The 19,816-nt window shown below is 39.9% G+C and overlaps 2 protein-coding genes across 9 annotated transcripts in view; one reads left to right on the top strand and one right to left on the bottom strand.

Annotated features, from left to right (window-relative positions):
* Positions 1-19,035, bottom strand: part of PLS1 (plastin 1) — a 43,520-nt gene extending 24,485 nt beyond the window's left edge. For 2 of the 7 annotated variants that reach the window (XM_041718091.2, XM_072933265.1), the window contains exon 1: positions 18,494-18,632. The gene's annotated coding sequence lies outside the window, so the exon portion shown is untranslated. The other 5 variants (XM_041718090.2, XM_041718092.2, XM_072933261.1 and 2 more) reach the window with 5 other exon arrangements.
* A 23-nt stretch (positions 19,036-19,058) lies between these two features.
* ATR (ATR checkpoint kinase) overlaps positions 19,059-19,816 on the top strand; it is a 39,446-nt gene continuing 38,688 nt past the window's right edge. For both annotated transcript variants that reach the window (XM_030280000.4, XM_030279999.4), the window contains exon 1: positions 19,059-19,170. In XM_030280000.4, the coding sequence (XP_030135860.4) occupies positions 19,112-19,170 (59 nt within the window). In that variant the 5' untranslated portion in view covers positions 19,059-19,111. The remainder of the gene's footprint in view (positions 19,171-19,816) is intronic.

The raw sequence follows: 19,816 nt of genomic DNA, 5'->3' as shown, positions 1-19,816 counted from the left end.
CGCTTTTACCTTATAAGCCAAAAGTGGCAAAAATACACTTCACATAAATATTTTCATCAAAGTTGTTCTAAACTTGCTTAAGTTTTCCTTCTGGTTTAGTGCTTTTGCTTTAGAGCAAGAAAATATCTATTTCTAGAATGACCAAGCTCAGAATAAATATATTCTGATCTGCTATATACAGCTGCTTCTTCCCCAGAAATCATGCATACCAGCAGAACAGGACTGGTACCCGCTGTACAACACTCTAGAAGAGGAAACCTGACTTCAGCAATCAGTTTTAGCATGAATCATGCTGGATGCCCTTAGGAAAGGGTGTACTTTTGCCTCCCATCTTTTATGGAAAAATTGTCTTCCATGATGCTATATAAATAGAGTTCTTAAACAACATGGGTTGTTTTAAACAGATCTCATCTAATTTACTTGGGTTAGTATTTTCTGTGTCTTCACTGGGACTGCTCCTGTGGGTCACACAGGATATGGCCTTGAGTGTGGGTGGCAAGTTAAGTCTTTTTCCTTCATGTCACTAGATCTTATTTAAGTACTAAAATCCTTCTTACCCGTTTTGCTAAGCTTACTTACAGCATGTACCAGTGTCCTTAATGAAAAGAAAAAAAAAATTTAAATATACATTAATAAAAAAAAATAACCCTTCACACAGATGTTTCTGGAAATGCAAGTACCTTCACTGGGAACCTGATGTGGCAATTAAAGAAATAGTGAACTATGGAAAAATTGGTGAAAAAAATAAAACATTTAAATGCAAATTACTAAGGAAATTTAAATGGCTCCAAATCTAAAAAAAAATCCTGAAAACCAAACAGATGACACCCCTCTGAAATACAGAAATGACATAAGTGAAATATTTAGCTATGCAAGTATAAAAAACAACAGCATTTTTGCTGGCACCATTAAATTTGTTAAGTATTTACCATTATCATGACTCAGATCTTATCAATTTCTGCAAAGTTGCATAAAATCAGTTTCACTCCTGCCCTTTTATAATTAATAATTCAGATTTTGCATAATATTCTATTTCATAAAATAGCAGTCTTTGATTTCCAAAGACGCTAATTATTTCAGTTACACAGTAGAAACATCTGTTCTTGAATGAAACAGAAAAAGAAAGCTACTAACTGCTCTAAAGAGACAGCCTTAAATAGCCTATGATATCCTGACAGGGTAAATTATCTGGTCAATTAAATGGCAGAAGTGCTGCAATCATGGTTTGCAGACAGGGTTTGAACATTCAGAGACAACACCTTAACGAGTCAGACATTACAGACAATTCCAGTCCACTAATAGGGACATTCTATCTAAGCCAAAGAATACCTCGCACACCCAGGCTCATCACCACCCAAGATAACACAAGGCACAGGCAATTCTGACAAGATTTAGCCTCCAGAGGTATCTGGGTCTTGGAACTATGACTACCTGTTCAAAGGTATATTCATTTCCAGAGAACATTTCTCTGTATTCTGGGGGCATTCATATGACACTTAGATTTTCTGAAGTCTCTGTCTACATGAAACCATTTCCTCTTGCTCCAGGATAGGGTAGGTACAAACACTGTTTTAATGCTGAAGTACCCTTGATCCTCTTTTCAGTCCTTGAAAATGTGCATAGTATGAACTGACAATATTTATGTAGTCCTAGCCTGCTTTCTATGCCTGGAAGGCTTTTTCAATCTAAAGACAATTGGCTGGACTCTGCTGGAAATCATCCACACCTAACAAAAGACAGATACAAACTACTGTTGGTACCATCGTGGTATTTTTATGTGTGCAGAGGAGTATCTATAGCTGAGCAACCACAAATGATGGAGTAGGTCAAAGAAAACTCCTGCCACATTTTTGACCCGTTATCAAAGCTGTCAGAAAAAACAGAGCAGTTAATTGGCAATCAGGCCCAATAGTTGACTCCATCCATGCAGGCAAGTGGCAATTTCTTTTCCAGTTCTTAATTTCAAATTCTATTTGCCTCATTTCCACACGCAGCTGCTACTGCAGTGACAATGGAGTTTAGAATGCTGACTCGAGAGCTTATTTTCTTTTGTTGCTGTTCTTTTTGTCTGCATCAGGGGCACACCTCCTCCATCCCTGCTGCAAATACTGCCTATTGCTGCATCATTCTTAAAGCTCTTGTCTCTAATTACAGCCAAGAGAGCATCATTTGCATATACAGGTTGTGCTTTTATGTCAACAACCAGCTGGTTATTGCTATGTACTATCTATAATTACAAAACATGAAAATTCTCCTCTTATTTAGCTTTGAATCTGCAACAGATTTTAATAGGAAAAAATCCCCCCAAAATGCAGTTTAACCTGTAGTATTCCTGTGTTAGTTATCCAGGACTCTTTAGGTCAATGTGATGAGAACAGGATAGCTTTCAAGCACTATTAGTGTTTTTTAATCTGTCACCAGAATTAACTAGGAGTTCTAGCCAGTCTCAGTGACAAAATAATGCATTGCAAGGTATAAAACACACAAAAAAACTTTAAAACAAGAATACGCATCACATATTCCCTTTAGACAGTAAGGAAAGAGGAAATGCTAATTAAAAATTACTGGAAATATCTGCATATAATAAAGATTTGAGCAATGGAACTAACATACAGAATATTTGCCTGATACGAACACACAAACAGAGGTTTCTGATGTTTTTTAAGAAGCTAAAAATACCTAGGTTTGTTCGTTCTGTTTATTTTTTGTGGGTTTCCCCACCCCAACTCATCTTAGACTGAAAGAACTTTTTATTTATGCCAAGATTATTCTTGTCCTTCAAATAAAAAGATGATTAGGGGCCAACTGAATTGATCCTTTAATAACATGAAAGGACAAATTGTTTTAGGTGTTGCACTGGTGCTCTGTAATAAAACAGCAGTGGTGATTAATCTGAATTAAATTAAGAAAAGGTAAGTTTTTATCTTATTGTGATAAGTCTCAATCATTATGAAGAAATGAATAATGATTAGAGTTCAGCGACATTGTAGTTTTATTATTATTGATGTTTGCCCTGGTATAGGACATGGAAAGATAGCTTATCTTTCCCGTCTCACTAGTAAGGCTGCAGGAGACAACATTAGGAAGGAAATGCTCTGTATGATATCCAAAGGGAAAGAAGCCTCACTGTGCAACAGCCGTGGAATCACAGAATGCCGGGCTGGGAGGCACCGCAAGAATCAGCCAGTCCAACCTTTCCTGCCAAAAACAATCTAGACAAGATGGTCCAGCAGCCTGCCCAGCCTAATCTTGGAAGTGTCCAATGTTTGGGAATGCACCACTACCCTGGGGAGATTATTCCAATGGCTAACTGCTCCTCTTTGTAAAACATTGTCTTCTGACCAACTGGAGTGTCCCCAGAATAACCTGTAGATATTACCCCTCCTCTTTTCCTTCTTTTAAAAGGGAGTAACCACCCTTCAAATACTGGAACATGGTGATAAGATCTCCCCCCTAAACCTTCTTTTCTCAAGGCTGAACAAACCCAGTTCTCTCAGTCTTTCCTATGGTGGCTTCCAGTTCTCTAATCATCTTTGTGGCCCTTCTCTGGACCCCCTCCAGCCTATCCACATCTTTCTTTTTGGCCCAAATCAAAACTGGACACAGTATCCCAGGTGTGGCCAGCTCCCAGAAAGAACTAAATTAACACACCTGTAGGCTGACAAGCACTGGGCTTTATAAAGAAAAAAGATAAAAAATAGATCCACTCCAAATGCAGTAAGGAAAGCACCAAAAGGTGAAAGTAATAGCTATATACATACATAGATCTGTGTATGTACATATATATAAAGGTATTACAAGCACGTGGCTAATTTTTGAAATAAGAGATGGGGCATAATTATGGTGTCAATTACAGTTATTAGCAGAGGAGCATGAAGAGCAAAGTTCTTCCAATATGATACAGTCAGCCTGAAGCTTCACAATCTGGAACACTCCGATTATATTTCTCAGCCTGGGCTTATGAACATGACTGGATATATTTGTGATGATCGGAAGTATTTAATTACCAGAAGTTAGAGGATAACAATGAAGAAATATATAAACCAATATTCAACATACAAACCAGTAATCCATGCAATTTTCCTCAGTCTTTTATGAACAACATTACATAGTGAACCAGGTACAATCTAAGAGAGAAAAATAATATTTTTAACTTTGCCCAAAACTGTATGCACTGACCTTTGCTAAAGTAAGGCTATCAAACCAGTCACAGTGATAAACTTTGTGTCCACAAAACATGTATCTCATGAAAGGAGGACTAGATGTACACTGAAATTAATTACTCACTCCATGGTATTCCACTCCATGTTTATTCAACATAGTACAGTGACTATGGTCAGTAACAGAATCAACATTTCCTCTATGCCTTTAAGACAAACCTGGATGAATAAGAAGTAAAACAAGCTGAGATATCTAATTATTAGCCTGGTCATGGGCCTGCTCTGAGTTCACTTACTGTGGTGTAAGTACAGAACTATTTCATGAGTCTCAGGTGAGGATTAAGAGCAACTCTGTTATAAGGGAGATAAAAGCTTACTTCAGTAAGATAACTTTTCATCCAAACAAAATGCCTCCAGCTTCCTTTGGCTGCTGGCTGTTCAGACTAGCAAATTTATCAACAGTATCAGTTTCATGCAGTTTCCTTTGCATGCATCATTCAAGAGGATCTCAAACTGCCTGTGCTTTGTGTTGGTGCATTCAGCACTCCAAATAAAATATATCAACAGAAACCTTACCTTTGCCTATACCACTCGTAGGCAAGTAATTTTGAAAGAGGGCTGTTGCACGCTGAGTTCAGGGAAGAACCTTTCATAAAACGTTCTGCAAACCTAACCTCTTTACATTCTAGCTACACCAACATTTGGGGCTGAATTTGCCTAAATGGATTATCTCAGCTCACATGTGACCCACTCTGCTTTGGTTAATTAGCTATTTTTTTTAAGATTTCTACAAGCTTCACCTGTTTCCAGCACAAAGCTGTGAATACTGTCATCAAGAGAAAATCTAAAATACTGAAATAGTGACATTCTCTGTGAAACTGGGACATTGAGGTGACACAAGTCAGTAACACCAGCCCTGAAGAGCTATGCACACAAGTTACTACATTCTAAATTTATTTTCTGATGTTTATGAATACTGCCATTCTTACTACTAGTAGCTATGGTTAGATCACTTCCACAAGTAACAGACCAGCAAAGGAGTTAAATTTGTTATTTCTGTAATACAATGTGTCCAGGGCTCCCTGCTTGATAGAAAACCATTTCCAGGCAAATACATAAACAAAACTGCTTCCATGCAACAAGCAGCTTTTCTTTAGGACTTGAAAACACCAGGCAAATAAGTATTAGGAAAATAGAAACAAGATTTTTCTTACACATCTCTTGATAAGACACAACACTTCTGTTTTTCTGAACACAAATCACGGTCTACAAAAGCAATGTACCCCTTCATCTGAAGCAAAACCATTCTACGTTTGAGGTAATATTTATGTATTCTGTGATGAAAATGTCAAGATTCAGTATCTGAACAATCTTTATTTTTTTATATTATTCATTTTCATTTAAATAGAATACCTTTCCAATAAATTATGGACTATAGAATCAAAGTATACCATAGAAAATAATAAATGTGACCCATAACAGAACAGCAAATTAAGAGACAAAACCAAAATTTCCCTGCAGAATTTTTAACATGGTTAGATGCATAAAACTCTGACCCAAAGCAAAAGCTGGATACAGTGAATCTGCTGAAGCGGCACTTGCTCTCACTTTTATTATGGACAGCCTTTAGCTTGGTGAAAGTTCAATAACCACATGTAGATGGTATCCAAATTATGTCAGGAGAAGTACTGACACAAGGAAAATGAAGTGTAGGAAGAACCTGAGTACACTCTAGCCATAAATCTTAATTACCTTTTATGCTATCTCAGCATCTTTCATGGTTTTCATTTCTCAACAGCACAAATATTTAGTCAAGAAAAAAAATCACAAAAGGCTAAGAACTTAATTTTTAACACAAACATAACAACTATCCACTAATAAGTCTGTTTCCACTAAAAAGTGTTTTCAGAATTCATTGTGAATAAAAGCAATCTATGAAATAATCAAGAATTGAGTTTCTACATTCTAGAGGAGAAAAGGATAGTCCTGTTAGGTCTGTTTAAAGAAGTTTGAGCCTGTGACTTGGTAGGCAAACAGCTGGGAAACACACATTTAAATGCCTGGATGACATCAGAAGCTCAGAAGGTGTGCCACCAACCTAAGGCAGTTCCTCTCCGGAACATCCTACCAAGCCTCAGAACTGGCCTAAAGGAGATTAGTTAGTTACTCTGGCTTTCAGGTAGAGGACTTCTTCCTTATTACCACAGCAAAGGTACCATGATTATTAAGAACAAGTTTTTCAATTGTATTCCAACAGCTTCAACTGAAGTCACATGGATTTACCCATTTTCAGAATCTCTGATAATCATGCCACAAATAAAGTAATGAAAAACTTTGGAAATAAATAAGTGCAATACAATTGCAAGAGACATAGAAGCAGCTCTTGTTTGGTGCTGCCATGGAAACACAAGTGTTAGTGTAAACAATCAAAGTCTCAGTTTCATAGTTCATTACTAATATTTTGATTTTGCAATAAGGAAGTACTGCATATAGAAATAAAATCTACATGATGTTAATGACACAGAATTGCAACAAAAAGACAGGAAATAATGGACAAAAATAGTATGAGAAGTGGGACTAGGGAATTCTCTTGGGACACAAGATCACACAGATGATCTTCCATTTGTTGAGCAAATCCTATAACAAGTGTCTCCTGAAGCCTATTGGAAAATGTACATGTGTAGAAACCACTAGAATTGTAGTACATGTGACCTTTGTGGGTGCGGCTCTAACCTTCCTAATATAAATCATTTTGGTGTTGCTTTGCTTCCACCTTATTGTCCAAAGTTTAGCATATTTTTTACCTTTTACTAACACAGTTAAAACTAGCCCTTAAAAAGGAAATTCATAAATCCTGGCATAAAACTTCCTTCCCATTTCTGCTGTGTGGCTTACACTTGAGAGACCCATTTTGATCTCTGTGTTTCTGATATATGACTAAATATAGTTACCATCGGGTCTACTTCTATTTGCCATTAAATGTACCTGTATTTTCAATCAAAAACTTCATTTTTGTTAGTCATCAACAGGTTTTTCTTAGACAGCTCAAGAACATTACTTAAACTGCCCACTATAACCCACAAAAATAATGCTAACAGAAGTGAAGCAACCCTACTACCTCATCTTTTTATCCAAGAACTCGAAGTTGGAGTTTTGATCATAAATTAAACATTTAAAGGCACTGTTCTGAAAGCAAAACTCCTGCTTTTCCCTTTCACACATGGCAATGCATTTAAGCAATCCATGATAGCAGAACTACATTCAAGTTTATTAGCAAGGAAGTAACAGTTAGAATAAAGGTGAATTGGTACAAGAAATTCCTTTACATGTGCAAACATCAAAATGTTTATGCTGGTCCAGGAAGCATTTGACTGAGCCTTGAACAGAAAATTCAATCAGTATCATGTACTATTTCATTTATCTGATACCTTATCTCTTCTCACCATCAATATAATTTGCCTTCTCTAATTTGATACTCTCCAAAAATCAGTTTATTACACTGAAACCTATGTCTCATGCTGACTCATTATTTGGCTTTCCTGGACACAAATGTACTAGATCCTCTTTCCTGGAGAACTTGTTCAAGCTCCCATCAAGCAGCTTTCCTGCTCTTCCTGTTCCAAAGGCTTTCTTTGCCTCACCAACCTTGTCCTCACATGAGTATCTTTGCTTGTGCATCACTTCTGAATGCATCCACACAGTGACCAGGAAAATTCCCTGTCTCTGGAGGGCCACAGCTGGCAAGGATCAGGCTTTCCAATTAACACTGGGAGCTTCTACCTCAGATGCTGAGACCAAAAGCAGGGAAAAAATACAGGCTGAAGCAAAACTGCAGCAGCCAAACACAGGAATTGTGGCAAAATGAATTCCTACGAAGGTCAAAGCATCCTAACAGTCTCAGCATACAAATATATGTTAGAAGGAAAGAGTACCAATAACACAGAGAAAATTTGATGAGTTTACTGATAAAACCCCTTTGATTACCAGTAACTGTTCTGAAGAACAGAATTAGTTTTTAAGTCCAAACTTGGTGTGTCTGTGACATTCCATTAGAGCAAGCTACACTAAAATATAAATGGAAAGGCTACACTACTAAAAGCAAGTTCATTCAGGAACTCCATCCTCAAGTCACTCTTTTGTGCATAGGCTGACATATCAAGTTTACAGCAGCAAAAGAGAGAGTTAAAACACACACCAGCAAATGATACTTTATCTCTTTCTTTCTCTGTCTAGGTTTAGGAACATGCAGCTTTTGTCAGCATGCAACTACCACGACAAATATAAGCTGCATTATTTTTAAAGGAAATTTCAGTTGGAAAACATCCTGAAATTCTTATTGAAGTACCTGTACCAATAAAAATCTCATACTTAGATCTCATGATGTGTGGACAGAACCCTCATTTGACAGTAGGACTTTCTGGGTATCCCAGTACTCTCAAGTAAGATTCATAGGTTGAAGTTTATGTTTTAATTATTCTTTTACTTCCTTAATAAACTATAGCATTGCTAGTTAATTACTAAACAGAAAAGCTAATGAGGAGCAATAGTCAGGATTACAAAAATAACTTTTCCAAAAAAACCCTACAAATTAGACCGTAAGCAACTAAAAACCCCATGAAATATGGAATAACATCTGTCTTCTGTTTTCAAATACTTCCCATTATTATCAGATTGACTTTTTAAGCCCTGCTTTCCAGTAACCGGAAAGACTTGAAATTTGTTTTAGAATTAAATAGATTCTTGAGTATTTTCTCAATCTCACAAACTGTGCCAAATTACAATTAAGTTATGAGCGTCACAGTTTTTGAGATTTTGCTGGATTTTTCATTCTGTCTACTCCAATCTAAGTGTACTTACCTTCGACTGTTTAATCTATTACAATGCCACTGATCTTTTGCAAGGCTGTCAGTATTTGTCCCAAGCCTCTGTTTCTTCCAGGTTTGGTGCCACTTGAGAGGCAAAACATACTGTACTCCTTATTTTTTGCTGAGGAATAGGCCTTAGCCTTCTATGGCATTCATAACTTCAGAAAAGGATCTTTTTCTTAAGCCAACTAGAACATTATGAACCATTTTTCTCTTCTTTGAGCATGAAGATAACATTTAGTTACCATGTAACTGAAAAAGCAGAATTGTGAGCAAAGCTCTCTGCGAACAAACAGCCTGAGAGGCAGAAGAGGAGGGAGGTGTTAAACAGCACAACTGAAACACTCCAAAAACTGCCTTTATCCTGCCCTGTGCCTGTTCCTTGATAGCTGAAGTAGGAAACCTCAGCTTGCTACAAACAGTAAAACTCCAGCAGAGACACAGCTAACTCTGACTAATGAACTTAGTTTTAAGGTCACCCCAGAAGTGAATCACGTGAATATCATTAAGAGCAACACTAGAAATGCATTCATTCTGCCCTTAGCAGTTGAATTTACAGCCATATAGTCTTCATACCCTGGCTAATTGCAGTTATAAAATGGTACTGAATAGATGCATGGTGCCAGAATATTTTCCAGTTTTCCTTAATTATCAGATGGCAGTATGGCCTCCTGACACCCACTAATGCCTCCTTCAGCTCCACAAGGTTCAAAAGATTATTAGATTAGACTGATCAGCGACTATACTGCAAGCAAGCCAGGATTATCTGTCATGGAAAATTCATAGGTTATTTTTGGGTTTCTTTTTTCATTGGTCCAGCTAGAGGGAAAAGGAGGGTCCTCCACAATACACGGCCAAAGCACCTGGCAGCACGTCACAGGCAGTCTCTGCAGAGCCCACAGATGCCCCAGTGCTACCTGTTTGCCAGCTCATAGCTTTAAGGAGCTATGTTTGCCCAAGTGCTGAGGATAAAAGGAGCACATTAGTAAATCTGAGTAACTAAAGCTAAATAGAGTATTGTTCATACCTTCTAAACTAGACGACTATCTGGGGCACACAGGAAGCTCATTTGCTGGTACTGTAGTTCTTAATAATTAGGCCAGAATAAAACATCTACAGTTGTTGCTGCCAACTGTCATTTTTAATCATATTTTGTAGATGAAAAAGAACAACATTCCTGAGCAAATTTTTTGTAACTAAATTATTCAAAATCTCAGCCTTAGGATTCCTATGATTAGGAGATAATTTTATATTGTTTAATGAAAACTACTTCTGATGCTTTGGTGAAAACTTTGCGATGTTTTTTGCAAACATTAGAGATCAAAATTAAAAAAAAAACAAAACAATAAACCTATCAAAATTTTGAGTTAAAACAATTTATCTTTTTTGATAGTTTGAGCTTGCAACAGGAGCAGACAACCCTAAGCATTTAAATGATACATTGCAATTATGCAACAATGTAATGAGTTTAAAAAAAAAGTCTAAATTAAAGATATATCCAGGCATTTCTACTAAAACAATGAAAATTTTATTCATCTGCTGGAAAACAATGCATAAAAGTGTTCATGATTTTTGTTGAGTTTTTGTTTCCTTTTTATAAGTATCATGAAAAAAAATCATCTTACAAAATAATGTTAATAAAAACATCTACAAAACAAAAAATTATAGTTTAAAAATTATTTGTTGCTTTAAAATTAATTACCTAAAGTCCCATAAAATGCGACAGATACAATTATACAGTTACCTAGTATATACTTGCTATAAGGAACAATACTTACAGAACAGAAAATCCTGTAAGCTGGATCACCTTTGTAATGAGCCTCTTTGCTGAAACACTGAGTACACTTAAATATAATGTATTGACATTTGCTTTGTGTTAGCCATTTTAAGATGTGCCATGATAAAGTGACAATTGTTTACTCTCACAGCCTGCAGTGAGATTCCAAAGCTGCCAGATTACAGTCCAAAGCCTTTCCAAACTGTGACAATTTCAAAGGAAAACGTTAATATTTCTTACACCGCTCTGAAGTCATAACACTTGTTCAGACTTTGAGAGCAGATTTTCACATATTTGGCAAATGAAATACATAGCCAAAAAGTGACTCTTTGATGATAAGATGATAAACTGTGATCAACAGATAAATCAGATTGTTGGTAAATCATTTCTTTCACAAGATCAAAACATCTTTGGAGGAGATCATATAAAATGAACATTTTATTTTACACAATATTTTAACTGATATGTTTTGGATTTTAAGTTAGCTACAAGTCTACACCAAAGGAATCATCCTACTCCTACTGACCTTCACAAAAACTCAGTAACTCTGTCACATTGTTTACTGTCACTTTACATGGTGACAATTAATGAAAAAGAACTCATCTAAGTCTCCAAAAATAATGCTCTTGAACATTAAACAATACCCTATATTTAAATCCCTATTTTTAAGTTTCTACATGACACAGAAATATTTATTGTGCTGTTACTGTCACTCAGCAAGTCAGCATCATGCTTACCTTCCCAAGCTTTCCCACTACTGCTGGTCTGATCTCCTGCTAGGTGAGGAGTCCAGTGGGAAGCAGCACAACTGAAGTGACATCTTAATGAAGCACTTCTTAGGTAGCACACAGACTCGAGTCAATCACTCATCCAACATATGCTTATTTCATTGGGGAGGGCTGATACGGATTAATCCTTTTGAGTTTAAATGCCTAGATCTTAATTTACTTAGGAAAAAGCAGAATGGCAGCTTAAAGAATAAACTATATGGCAGAATGGTCTGTTCCATAGATTTATCACACCCCAAAAAAAAAAAAAAAATCATGAGGGAAAGCACAAAGAAATTTTGGAATGCAACCAAAATATGTACTTCTATTATTACAGATATTTTCTACTTTCCCCAAGGCAGTCAGTCTATCAGACAGAAGTTCACTAAAAAGCCCAGCGTGGCTGACCCAGTAGCTGTTTTTCACACAGCACAAGGGCTGCCATTTCAGGGTGCAAGCCACCTTATGAAAACAAACACAAGAATGCCAGAAGTAGGGATTTGCTCTGGCATGACAAAAACAAGTCTTGTGTTGCTGCCAAGCTTCTCTTGGAAGCAGTTTTGGCAGGAGGTGACCAAACCACCTTGCCCATGGTGAAGAGGCCAATCTCAGGTTTGAGTTTCAAGCAGAATGGTCAAAGATTCTGGAAATTTTAAGGAGTGCACACATTAGTTATAATTATTTTTTTAATCTCTGGTAATAGCAGAATAATGAAATACCTTTTGAGAGATCAAAGATATATAAATGTCAATGATTAAGATGAACAAGATATCAGCTTTTAGAAGAATTTGTCCAATAGGTCTTGTACTAGTGAAGTAGTTACCTCTAATTGCAACTCTAGGCAAGTGACAACTAACTCCTCTAAAAAAGAGGGGATTATTGATATGATTTAAATGATAACTCTCTTTTAAAAAAAATTAATTATTGATAAAATCTAAATTTATGTACTTCTAATATTTTATCATTTGGGATGTGAAAAATATTTTGCCCTATACAATTAAATACTCAGCCACAATTAAGTGGCTGATAAGGGTGATAAGTAAAATGAAATATATCTTTATATTAAGTTATTTCACATTGAACACATCATATTACCTGGAAAGGGAGGAGGAAATCCTCACTAGCTTCAGTTAAATAAATCTTCATTCTATAAATCTAGGTTGTAAGGACTAGAAACATTGCAGAAGAAAAATAATCAGCTCAATGGAAAATTATAACATCATAATAGTTACATTGCCTTACCTTTAGGACATGAAAGAAAGAATTTCATCTCCCTTTCTGATAAGGTGATAAATTAGTGCAGAGAGAAGCAGTAGGACATGTGCAAACACAATGGGAGGAGATGTGGCATTAGAAGACCACCTTGATAAATCAGCAAGACAATAACATTCCAAACTATAAAAATTCTGGAAAAGAAAACCTATCAGAGACCACCTGCTTTGAAAGAAACAAGTGGGTCCTGAATCTTTGACAGAAATGAACTCTTGAAATCACATTCAAATAAACAGAATCTTGCTGATAACATGACTTAGTATTTCAGCTTTTCTAAATATCAGTGTTTTTAATCAGTCTATTCAAGCACTGATTATTAACGAGATGAAAGGATGAATACACTAATTGAACAAAAGTGGGAAATACTGGATCCAGTTTTTTGGGTTTTTTTTTTCCCCTCTAGTGACTATTATTATTAAGGAAACATCTGCCAAGAGAGCCCTGCAAGTGGGTTGATAATCCTTTTCCCACCAAAAGCATGCATGGAGAAGCACACATTCTGCTTTATGCATAATTTATTTCTGAGGCTTAGCAATACCAGTCTCTCTGATGAGCTATTGTGGTGCAGTACCTTTATTCTCCTTGGACACCTGTATGTAATAGCAGTAACCAAGTACACACCTCCACATAAAAACCTAGGAGTTCATCAAGTTACATTTAGAAGTAGCATATAAAATAATCACATAAATAATAAGGCCAGGGCTAACATTTAGCACTCCCTGCATTTGACCAGATGAATCAAAGCTGAAATAATTAGTAATTTTATCACAAATATTATACACCAGAGAATAGTGTTCCAGTTTCAAGCCCTTTTTGAATGATTTAGCAACAATAATTAAAAACCTTGATAAAGAAACCAGCAATGCAGAATGGGTTTTGTCAGTAACCTAATCCCGATCCATATTGATCTGACCAATGTCAGTTGTTATTTTCATTGTTAATATTGCTTTACAAATCACACCACTATCACTAGTTGATTGTTTGTTCCTTGAATGTCAGCCTGAAAATAAGACAACACCTTCCACAGAAGGTCTTCAAACCTAGAGTGTAGGCTGAACAGCAATTGCAGTTGCTCAGCTCAGTGTCTTTTGCCAGAACTACATTTACAATTTATTGCTTCCTTATTCTCTGCCACAGTACAGTGGAGCCTTGCCCAGGGATAGTTGTTTATTGGGATTAGATTCAGTTGCTTGCTGGTAGTCCTGTCCTACATTTATTTAATCTATTTATGTAGACCTGGTGATTTTTGGGGCATTTAAGGAAACAGTTATCATGGATGTGAAGTATTTCAGACATTATGATGAATGCTATGAAAGTATTTTATTTAATTAATTACTGCAATAAGACGGGCAGAACATTACACTGAGACTTCACATGAAGTCTTACCTGTAAGAGTATGCCTAAACTTTTCACTTTAGGTATTTCCATATAGCAGGCTGTTAAGCTGATGTCTAGTCTAATGACAAAATCCTCAGAGAGTAGTGAAAGCTCTAGGTACTGGGAAAATACTCACCAAGGAACAAAGAAGTGATAAACAGTGCTCCACTGTATACAGATTTAATTTATTTGCTTTCCACAAAAAGACGGAAAAAAACCAAAGAACATGAATTCCCATTCTCCCTCCTCTGTTGCAACACAATTTCTAGAGTAAGCAATTTCTAGATTAAGCAACACAATGGGGAAAGAGGACATTTAGCAGAACTTTTATCAATATCCCCTTACATAAACTCTGTTCCAGTTTTTATTAGAACAGAACACAGAATCAGATGGGAGAATCACAGAGTCTAATAAGACTCTCAGAAAACAATAACTTCCTGAAAACTGGAGCAATGGTAGCTGCTAGAGTTTTTCAGATTTTCCTTGAAGAAATATTAGAATAAAAGAACCTACATAATTTCAACAGTTAGAATTTTCAAATGTAGTTTAAATGACATTTTAAATGCACACTGCACAATTTTAGTACAGAATTTTAGATTCCATTAAGGGATGTTTAAGCATCACTGTGGCTACAAGTTTTTTTTAAAGAGTAAATTCCAGATTCTGTAAATTTTTATTTAGGAAAATAGATTCCAGGAATTTTAACTCTCATTCAAAAATTATAAACTGGAAAAGTCTTGATGATACACTGATACTAGTGGTTAATACAGCTCTGAGAGTTTCTTCCACAGCTACTAGCCTCAAGAATAACACTCTTCTAGAAATACTGGGAAGCAAGAAAAAAGTAAGAAAAAATATATAGGCAACTATTTTTAAAAGTAGCAGTTGCAGATAAACAAAGAAACAGTAATTGCTGCTATACAAATAATAAAACTAGGTTCCAAAGTAATCTATAATCTAATATGCTATTTCTCCAAATTACTAAATACTGTATTTTACATTATCAGTAGTGTATTAGTAGGCTTATTCATAGAAAAAACATGAATAAGTGCTTCCAGGACTAGGATCTGACAAGATTATATTTAGAAATTAAATAGATTTTAGTGGTACATGGTTTCTTTTCCCATTTTTTTCCCTCTTGTACGGGTGCACGTAATCTGCTTTTAGGTTTCTGGCTTGCCTGTTGTCCTTACCACCATTTACTGTTTCCATTTTTTACTGTCTTGTTTAATCATCACACCAATATTCAGGGTGACACAGAATTTTAATCTGTGCCACTTCATTCCAGCCCAGTTGACTAAGCAACAGAAGCAGAGATAAAAGGCACAAGTGCTGAGATCCACATTCTTGCAGTGCAGAGGAGCAGTGTCCTGTGTCCAAAGGTCAGGCACCTGCATGAGTGGATAGGGAAACGTGGCTTGGAGCACTCAGCCTCTCGGGGTTACTGCAGCAGCCCTGCAGATGAGCAGCTGTAAGCACACCCTGACACCGAGTGAAACTACTTAGTCCAGCCCACAGCACCCCCAAGCACCATCTGAGCTTCAGTTCCCCTCACCACTGCTATCAGCCTGTGAAGTCACAGCTCTCAGCTCCTGAAGCATCAGGGATCACTCATGTGCACTTCATGGGCTCCTTTTGTCTGCCTGCAGGACAGCTGAGACAGTCACAGCAGCCTCCTGGGGGAACAGCTCACACACATCCACAGAGCACATGAGCCTCCAGAACAGCGATCATGCCTCAGAATTAAACAACAGAGGGAATAAAAGTACAAATAACATGCTCTTGTCCTCTCAGACACGCTGGGCCAATGCACAGTCACTCAGTGCCTTAAAATAAGTACAATGACCAGCAGAGGTATGTGGTAAATTAATAATGAAAGCCAAGAAAGAGAGAGGCCTGAGTGTGGAAGAATCATGCAACTATACAGTGAGAGGACTTCTCAAGTAGGGAAGAGAACAGAAAAAAAAAAGAAAGAGTAAAAAAAAAAAGTAACAGCAGCTTTAGCAGAAATCTTGGAAGTGCTGTATTTGACACTGAATTTGACATTTAGGTTGTACCTATCTGCATAAATTTCTTCCCCTGACCCAAGTTCTGCAAGATGGGCTCTGCTCATCTAAGCTTCCTTTCACCAGTATGAATCAGCTGCATTGGTGGAATAGAGGAAGGTCTCCAGGCACACTATCTTCATTAACAATTAGTGACTCTCTTTGAACACGCGGTAACATGCCTGCTTCTCCTCTTGGGGGCCAAGAGACATAAAAGTGCAACATAATGAGATAAGAAAGAAACAAGGAGATGCTTATCCCATGTTTAAGAAAAGCAAGAAATGAAACCAGGTGTTTCAGGTGCTGTTTCCCTGGAGGGTCTATACAACACTAGGTTGTGTGAGTGAGACTTCTACATCCTCACAGCCCAATGAAGTTGTTATGGGCACTCTCATGTGGAATCTTCTAGCACCATGGTAGCTGGGGAAATTTGATGGTATGGTGAGAAGTCAGTAGATGGGGCTTTGCAACTGGGAAGTAAAATTCCCAGTAAGAATGGGGAGCAGAAGATCTCTCTGCTGATTGTTAGAAGTACTTATTATAAACAAGAAGAAAGCCTGAATTACATGCTCAGTAAATGCTCACAGAAACAGCACAACAAATCCATGTAGCATTCTACCTGCGACAAATGAAAGCATTTCTACAATAACTATACTAAAATGATCTCACTGTTGACTCCAGAGACTCCCATGAAAAAGCAATGTTTAAAATTAAGCACTTTATGTACCACACCTGTGTTTTACCAGCAAAACCAATCACCCTATGATTCACTAAATTTAGCTTATTTCTTAGGATGACAGGGTCTTCTTGAACTTCGTAATATACCAACAGTATCCTACTCTCTCATACGTTCATCAGGGCCGATACAGGAGTTTTAACTCTACATCAAATTGGCAAGCAGTACAGTTTACACCTTCCTTAGTGTGACTGTCATTTCAGTCTTGGAAATTTACACTTCAGAACATTGTTTTCACAACAATAGATACTTTATTTGAAATGGTCTATAAAATCTTGTGTCCAAAATAACACTGATAACAAAACCCAGATGTACTTGGTCTTTCTGAACCATTAAAATTCTACTTAACAAACCACATATATATATATACGGTTCCTGTTTTTTCTCTAGGAATGACTCTAGAAAGACTAACATTTTACAAAGTCAGCTGGTATAACACATTGCAATACATGCTGAAAAACAAACTAAGATAAAACCCAGTTATATTTTATAAAGTTTCTTTAAGTATTTTAGGTCCTTGCCAAGTTACCAGCCTTTAAAAGGCCAGCAGAATTTTACTGAAATGACAAACATGTATTTTGCAGAATAAAAATAACCATCTCTGAATGCAATACAGCAATAAGTTCCCAAAAGCATTAATCTGAAATGGTTCAAGTAATTGAAACACACGTGGGCTGTTTTACATGCAAGCGACACAGCCCTAGCACAGTGGAAACAGCCAAGAGAATTATCCTCCGAGAGGATTTTATTTCAACCCAGAAACAACGCTAAGCAAAGTTCACAAACAAATGCAGAAAGAGCCGGAGATCGTAATGACAAAAACAAAGCTCAGACTCGAGTGTCCCCTCGCGTACTCTCTCTGCTGTTCACACCTGCCCATAACCCCTTGTTTTATTCTTTTTTCTCCTGGACGCTGGGGACTCGCTGCCCAGGTGGGGCCACCCGCTCCCGCTGAGCGCCGGCACCGCCCGGGGCCGCGCAGCGCCCGCCTCGCGTCCCTGCGGGGCTCTCAGCTGCACCTTCCGTACTCTGCACACGCCAACGGTTCGCAAAAGAAGCGTAACGCAAAGCAACATATGCTCAGAAAGTAACAACAATAACAAAAAAGAAAATCTCTATCTTACACACGCTGCTCACCACTACCTGTGCGGAGGAGCGCCGAGCGCGCTCACCTGCCGAACGCGCCCGCCCGCCGGCTCCGCTCGCCCTCGGCCCGGCCCCGCTGCCGCCGGACCCGGCACACGGCAGCAGCCGAGAGCGGCCCCGGCCCCGCTCCCGCCGGACCCGGCACACGGCAGCAGCCGAGAGCGGCCCCGGCCCCGCTCCCGCCGGACCCGGCACACGGCAGCAGCCGAGAGCGGCCCCGGCCCCGCTCCCGCCGGACCCGGCACACGGCAGCAGCCGAGAGCGGCCCCGGCCCCGGCCCCGGCCCCGCTCCCGCCGGCCCCGGCACACGGCAGCAGCCGAGAGCGGCCCCGCTCGCTGCCCACCTACCCCGCGGCCGCGTCCCGCAGCGCCGGCCCCCGCCGGGTCCCGCCGCCACCTGCTGCCGCGGAGCAGCCCGGGCGGGCGGGGCGATGGCGGGGGCGGGCCGGGGGCGTTGGGGCCGGTCCCGGCGGCCGGCGGAGCTGTCCCGCACCTGACACCCAGGTGCGTCCCGCCGGCGCGGGCAGGCGGTGGGCGGAGAGGGAGCTGTACCGAGCGCTCCCTTGCCAGCGAAGTTTCCTCCTCACAGCGCGTGCGCTGCCCTCCTCGCTTAAGCCACTTCCAACGCTGTGGCGCTTCCTTTCGCGCATCCCGTACTCCGCCAGGCGCCCGCCGGGACCGGGTGGTCCCTCAGTGCTGCTGGCGAACCGGCCGAGGCTGGGCTGGGTGCGCTCGGCCCCCGCTGGGTGTTACCTGTCCGTGCAGCGCTCCGCGCAGCAGAGCCCCGCCGGGGCGGCGCGGTGTCCGCGGGAGCCATCAGGGACCGGCCCGGAGCCGCCGCGGCCGCTCCGCCTCCAGGGACGAAGCGGTTAAAGCCGAGCAGCGCCGGGGGAGGAGGTTTGGGCCCCGCCGGCCGCCGTCCCGCCGCGCCCGCCCCGCGCCGCCCGCCTGATTCAAAGCGGCGCCATGGCGGAGCAGGGCCTGGGCATGGCCTCCATGATCCCCGCGCTGCGGGAGCTCGCCGGGTAGGACGGGCCCGGCGGCCGCCGTGCAGGGCGTGTGTGTGCGGGGGCTGGCTGCGCTGGGGAGGCGCGCCCAGCAGGTGTGGCGGGAAGGGGGAGAAGGAGGTGTGCGAGGTGTCCTGCGGCCGGGCCCGCGCCTTCACCTGAGCTGGGCCCTTCTTCCGCCACCTGCCCGGGTCTGTCCCTCTCTCCCTCCCGGGTGGCGCTGGCAGATCCCGGCGTGAGCGGCCTGGTGCCTCAGAGTGCCCGGTCTGAGGCTGCGTGTGCTGTGAGCGCTCGCTGAGAGCCACACGAGCTGCAACATGCCGGCCTCTGGAGTGTTAATGGCAGCACGGGCACTGTAGCTTTGTACTGCAGTAAGCAGCGAGCTGATGTGGAGGTACAATTGTATACCGAAGTTGTGACCCTACGAGCCCTGATTGCTGTGGGACAGGCCAGTCACTAAAACAAGAAAATTGAAGAAAAACTCCAACCACCCCTTCCCCCCCACCTCCAAACCTCTACACACCACCAAGAAAACAATTTATATTTATTTTTGAAGATTTCTAGAAGAAAATGAGTGTTTAACATTAAACTGTTGAGATAGACTTCCAAGTTATTATTTTGTACTTTACAATTGGTAACATGAATATATCATTCTTTTAATTTT

The sequence above is a fragment of the Taeniopygia guttata genome, chromosome 9 (assembly GCF_048771995.1).
Source record: "Taeniopygia guttata chromosome 9, bTaeGut7.mat, whole genome shotgun sequence".
Classification (NCBI taxonomy): Eukaryota; Metazoa; Chordata; class Aves; order Passeriformes; family Estrildidae; genus Taeniopygia; species Taeniopygia guttata.
Note: the sequence above shows the minus strand (reverse complement) of the source record. Positions and strands in the feature narration are given on the sequence as shown.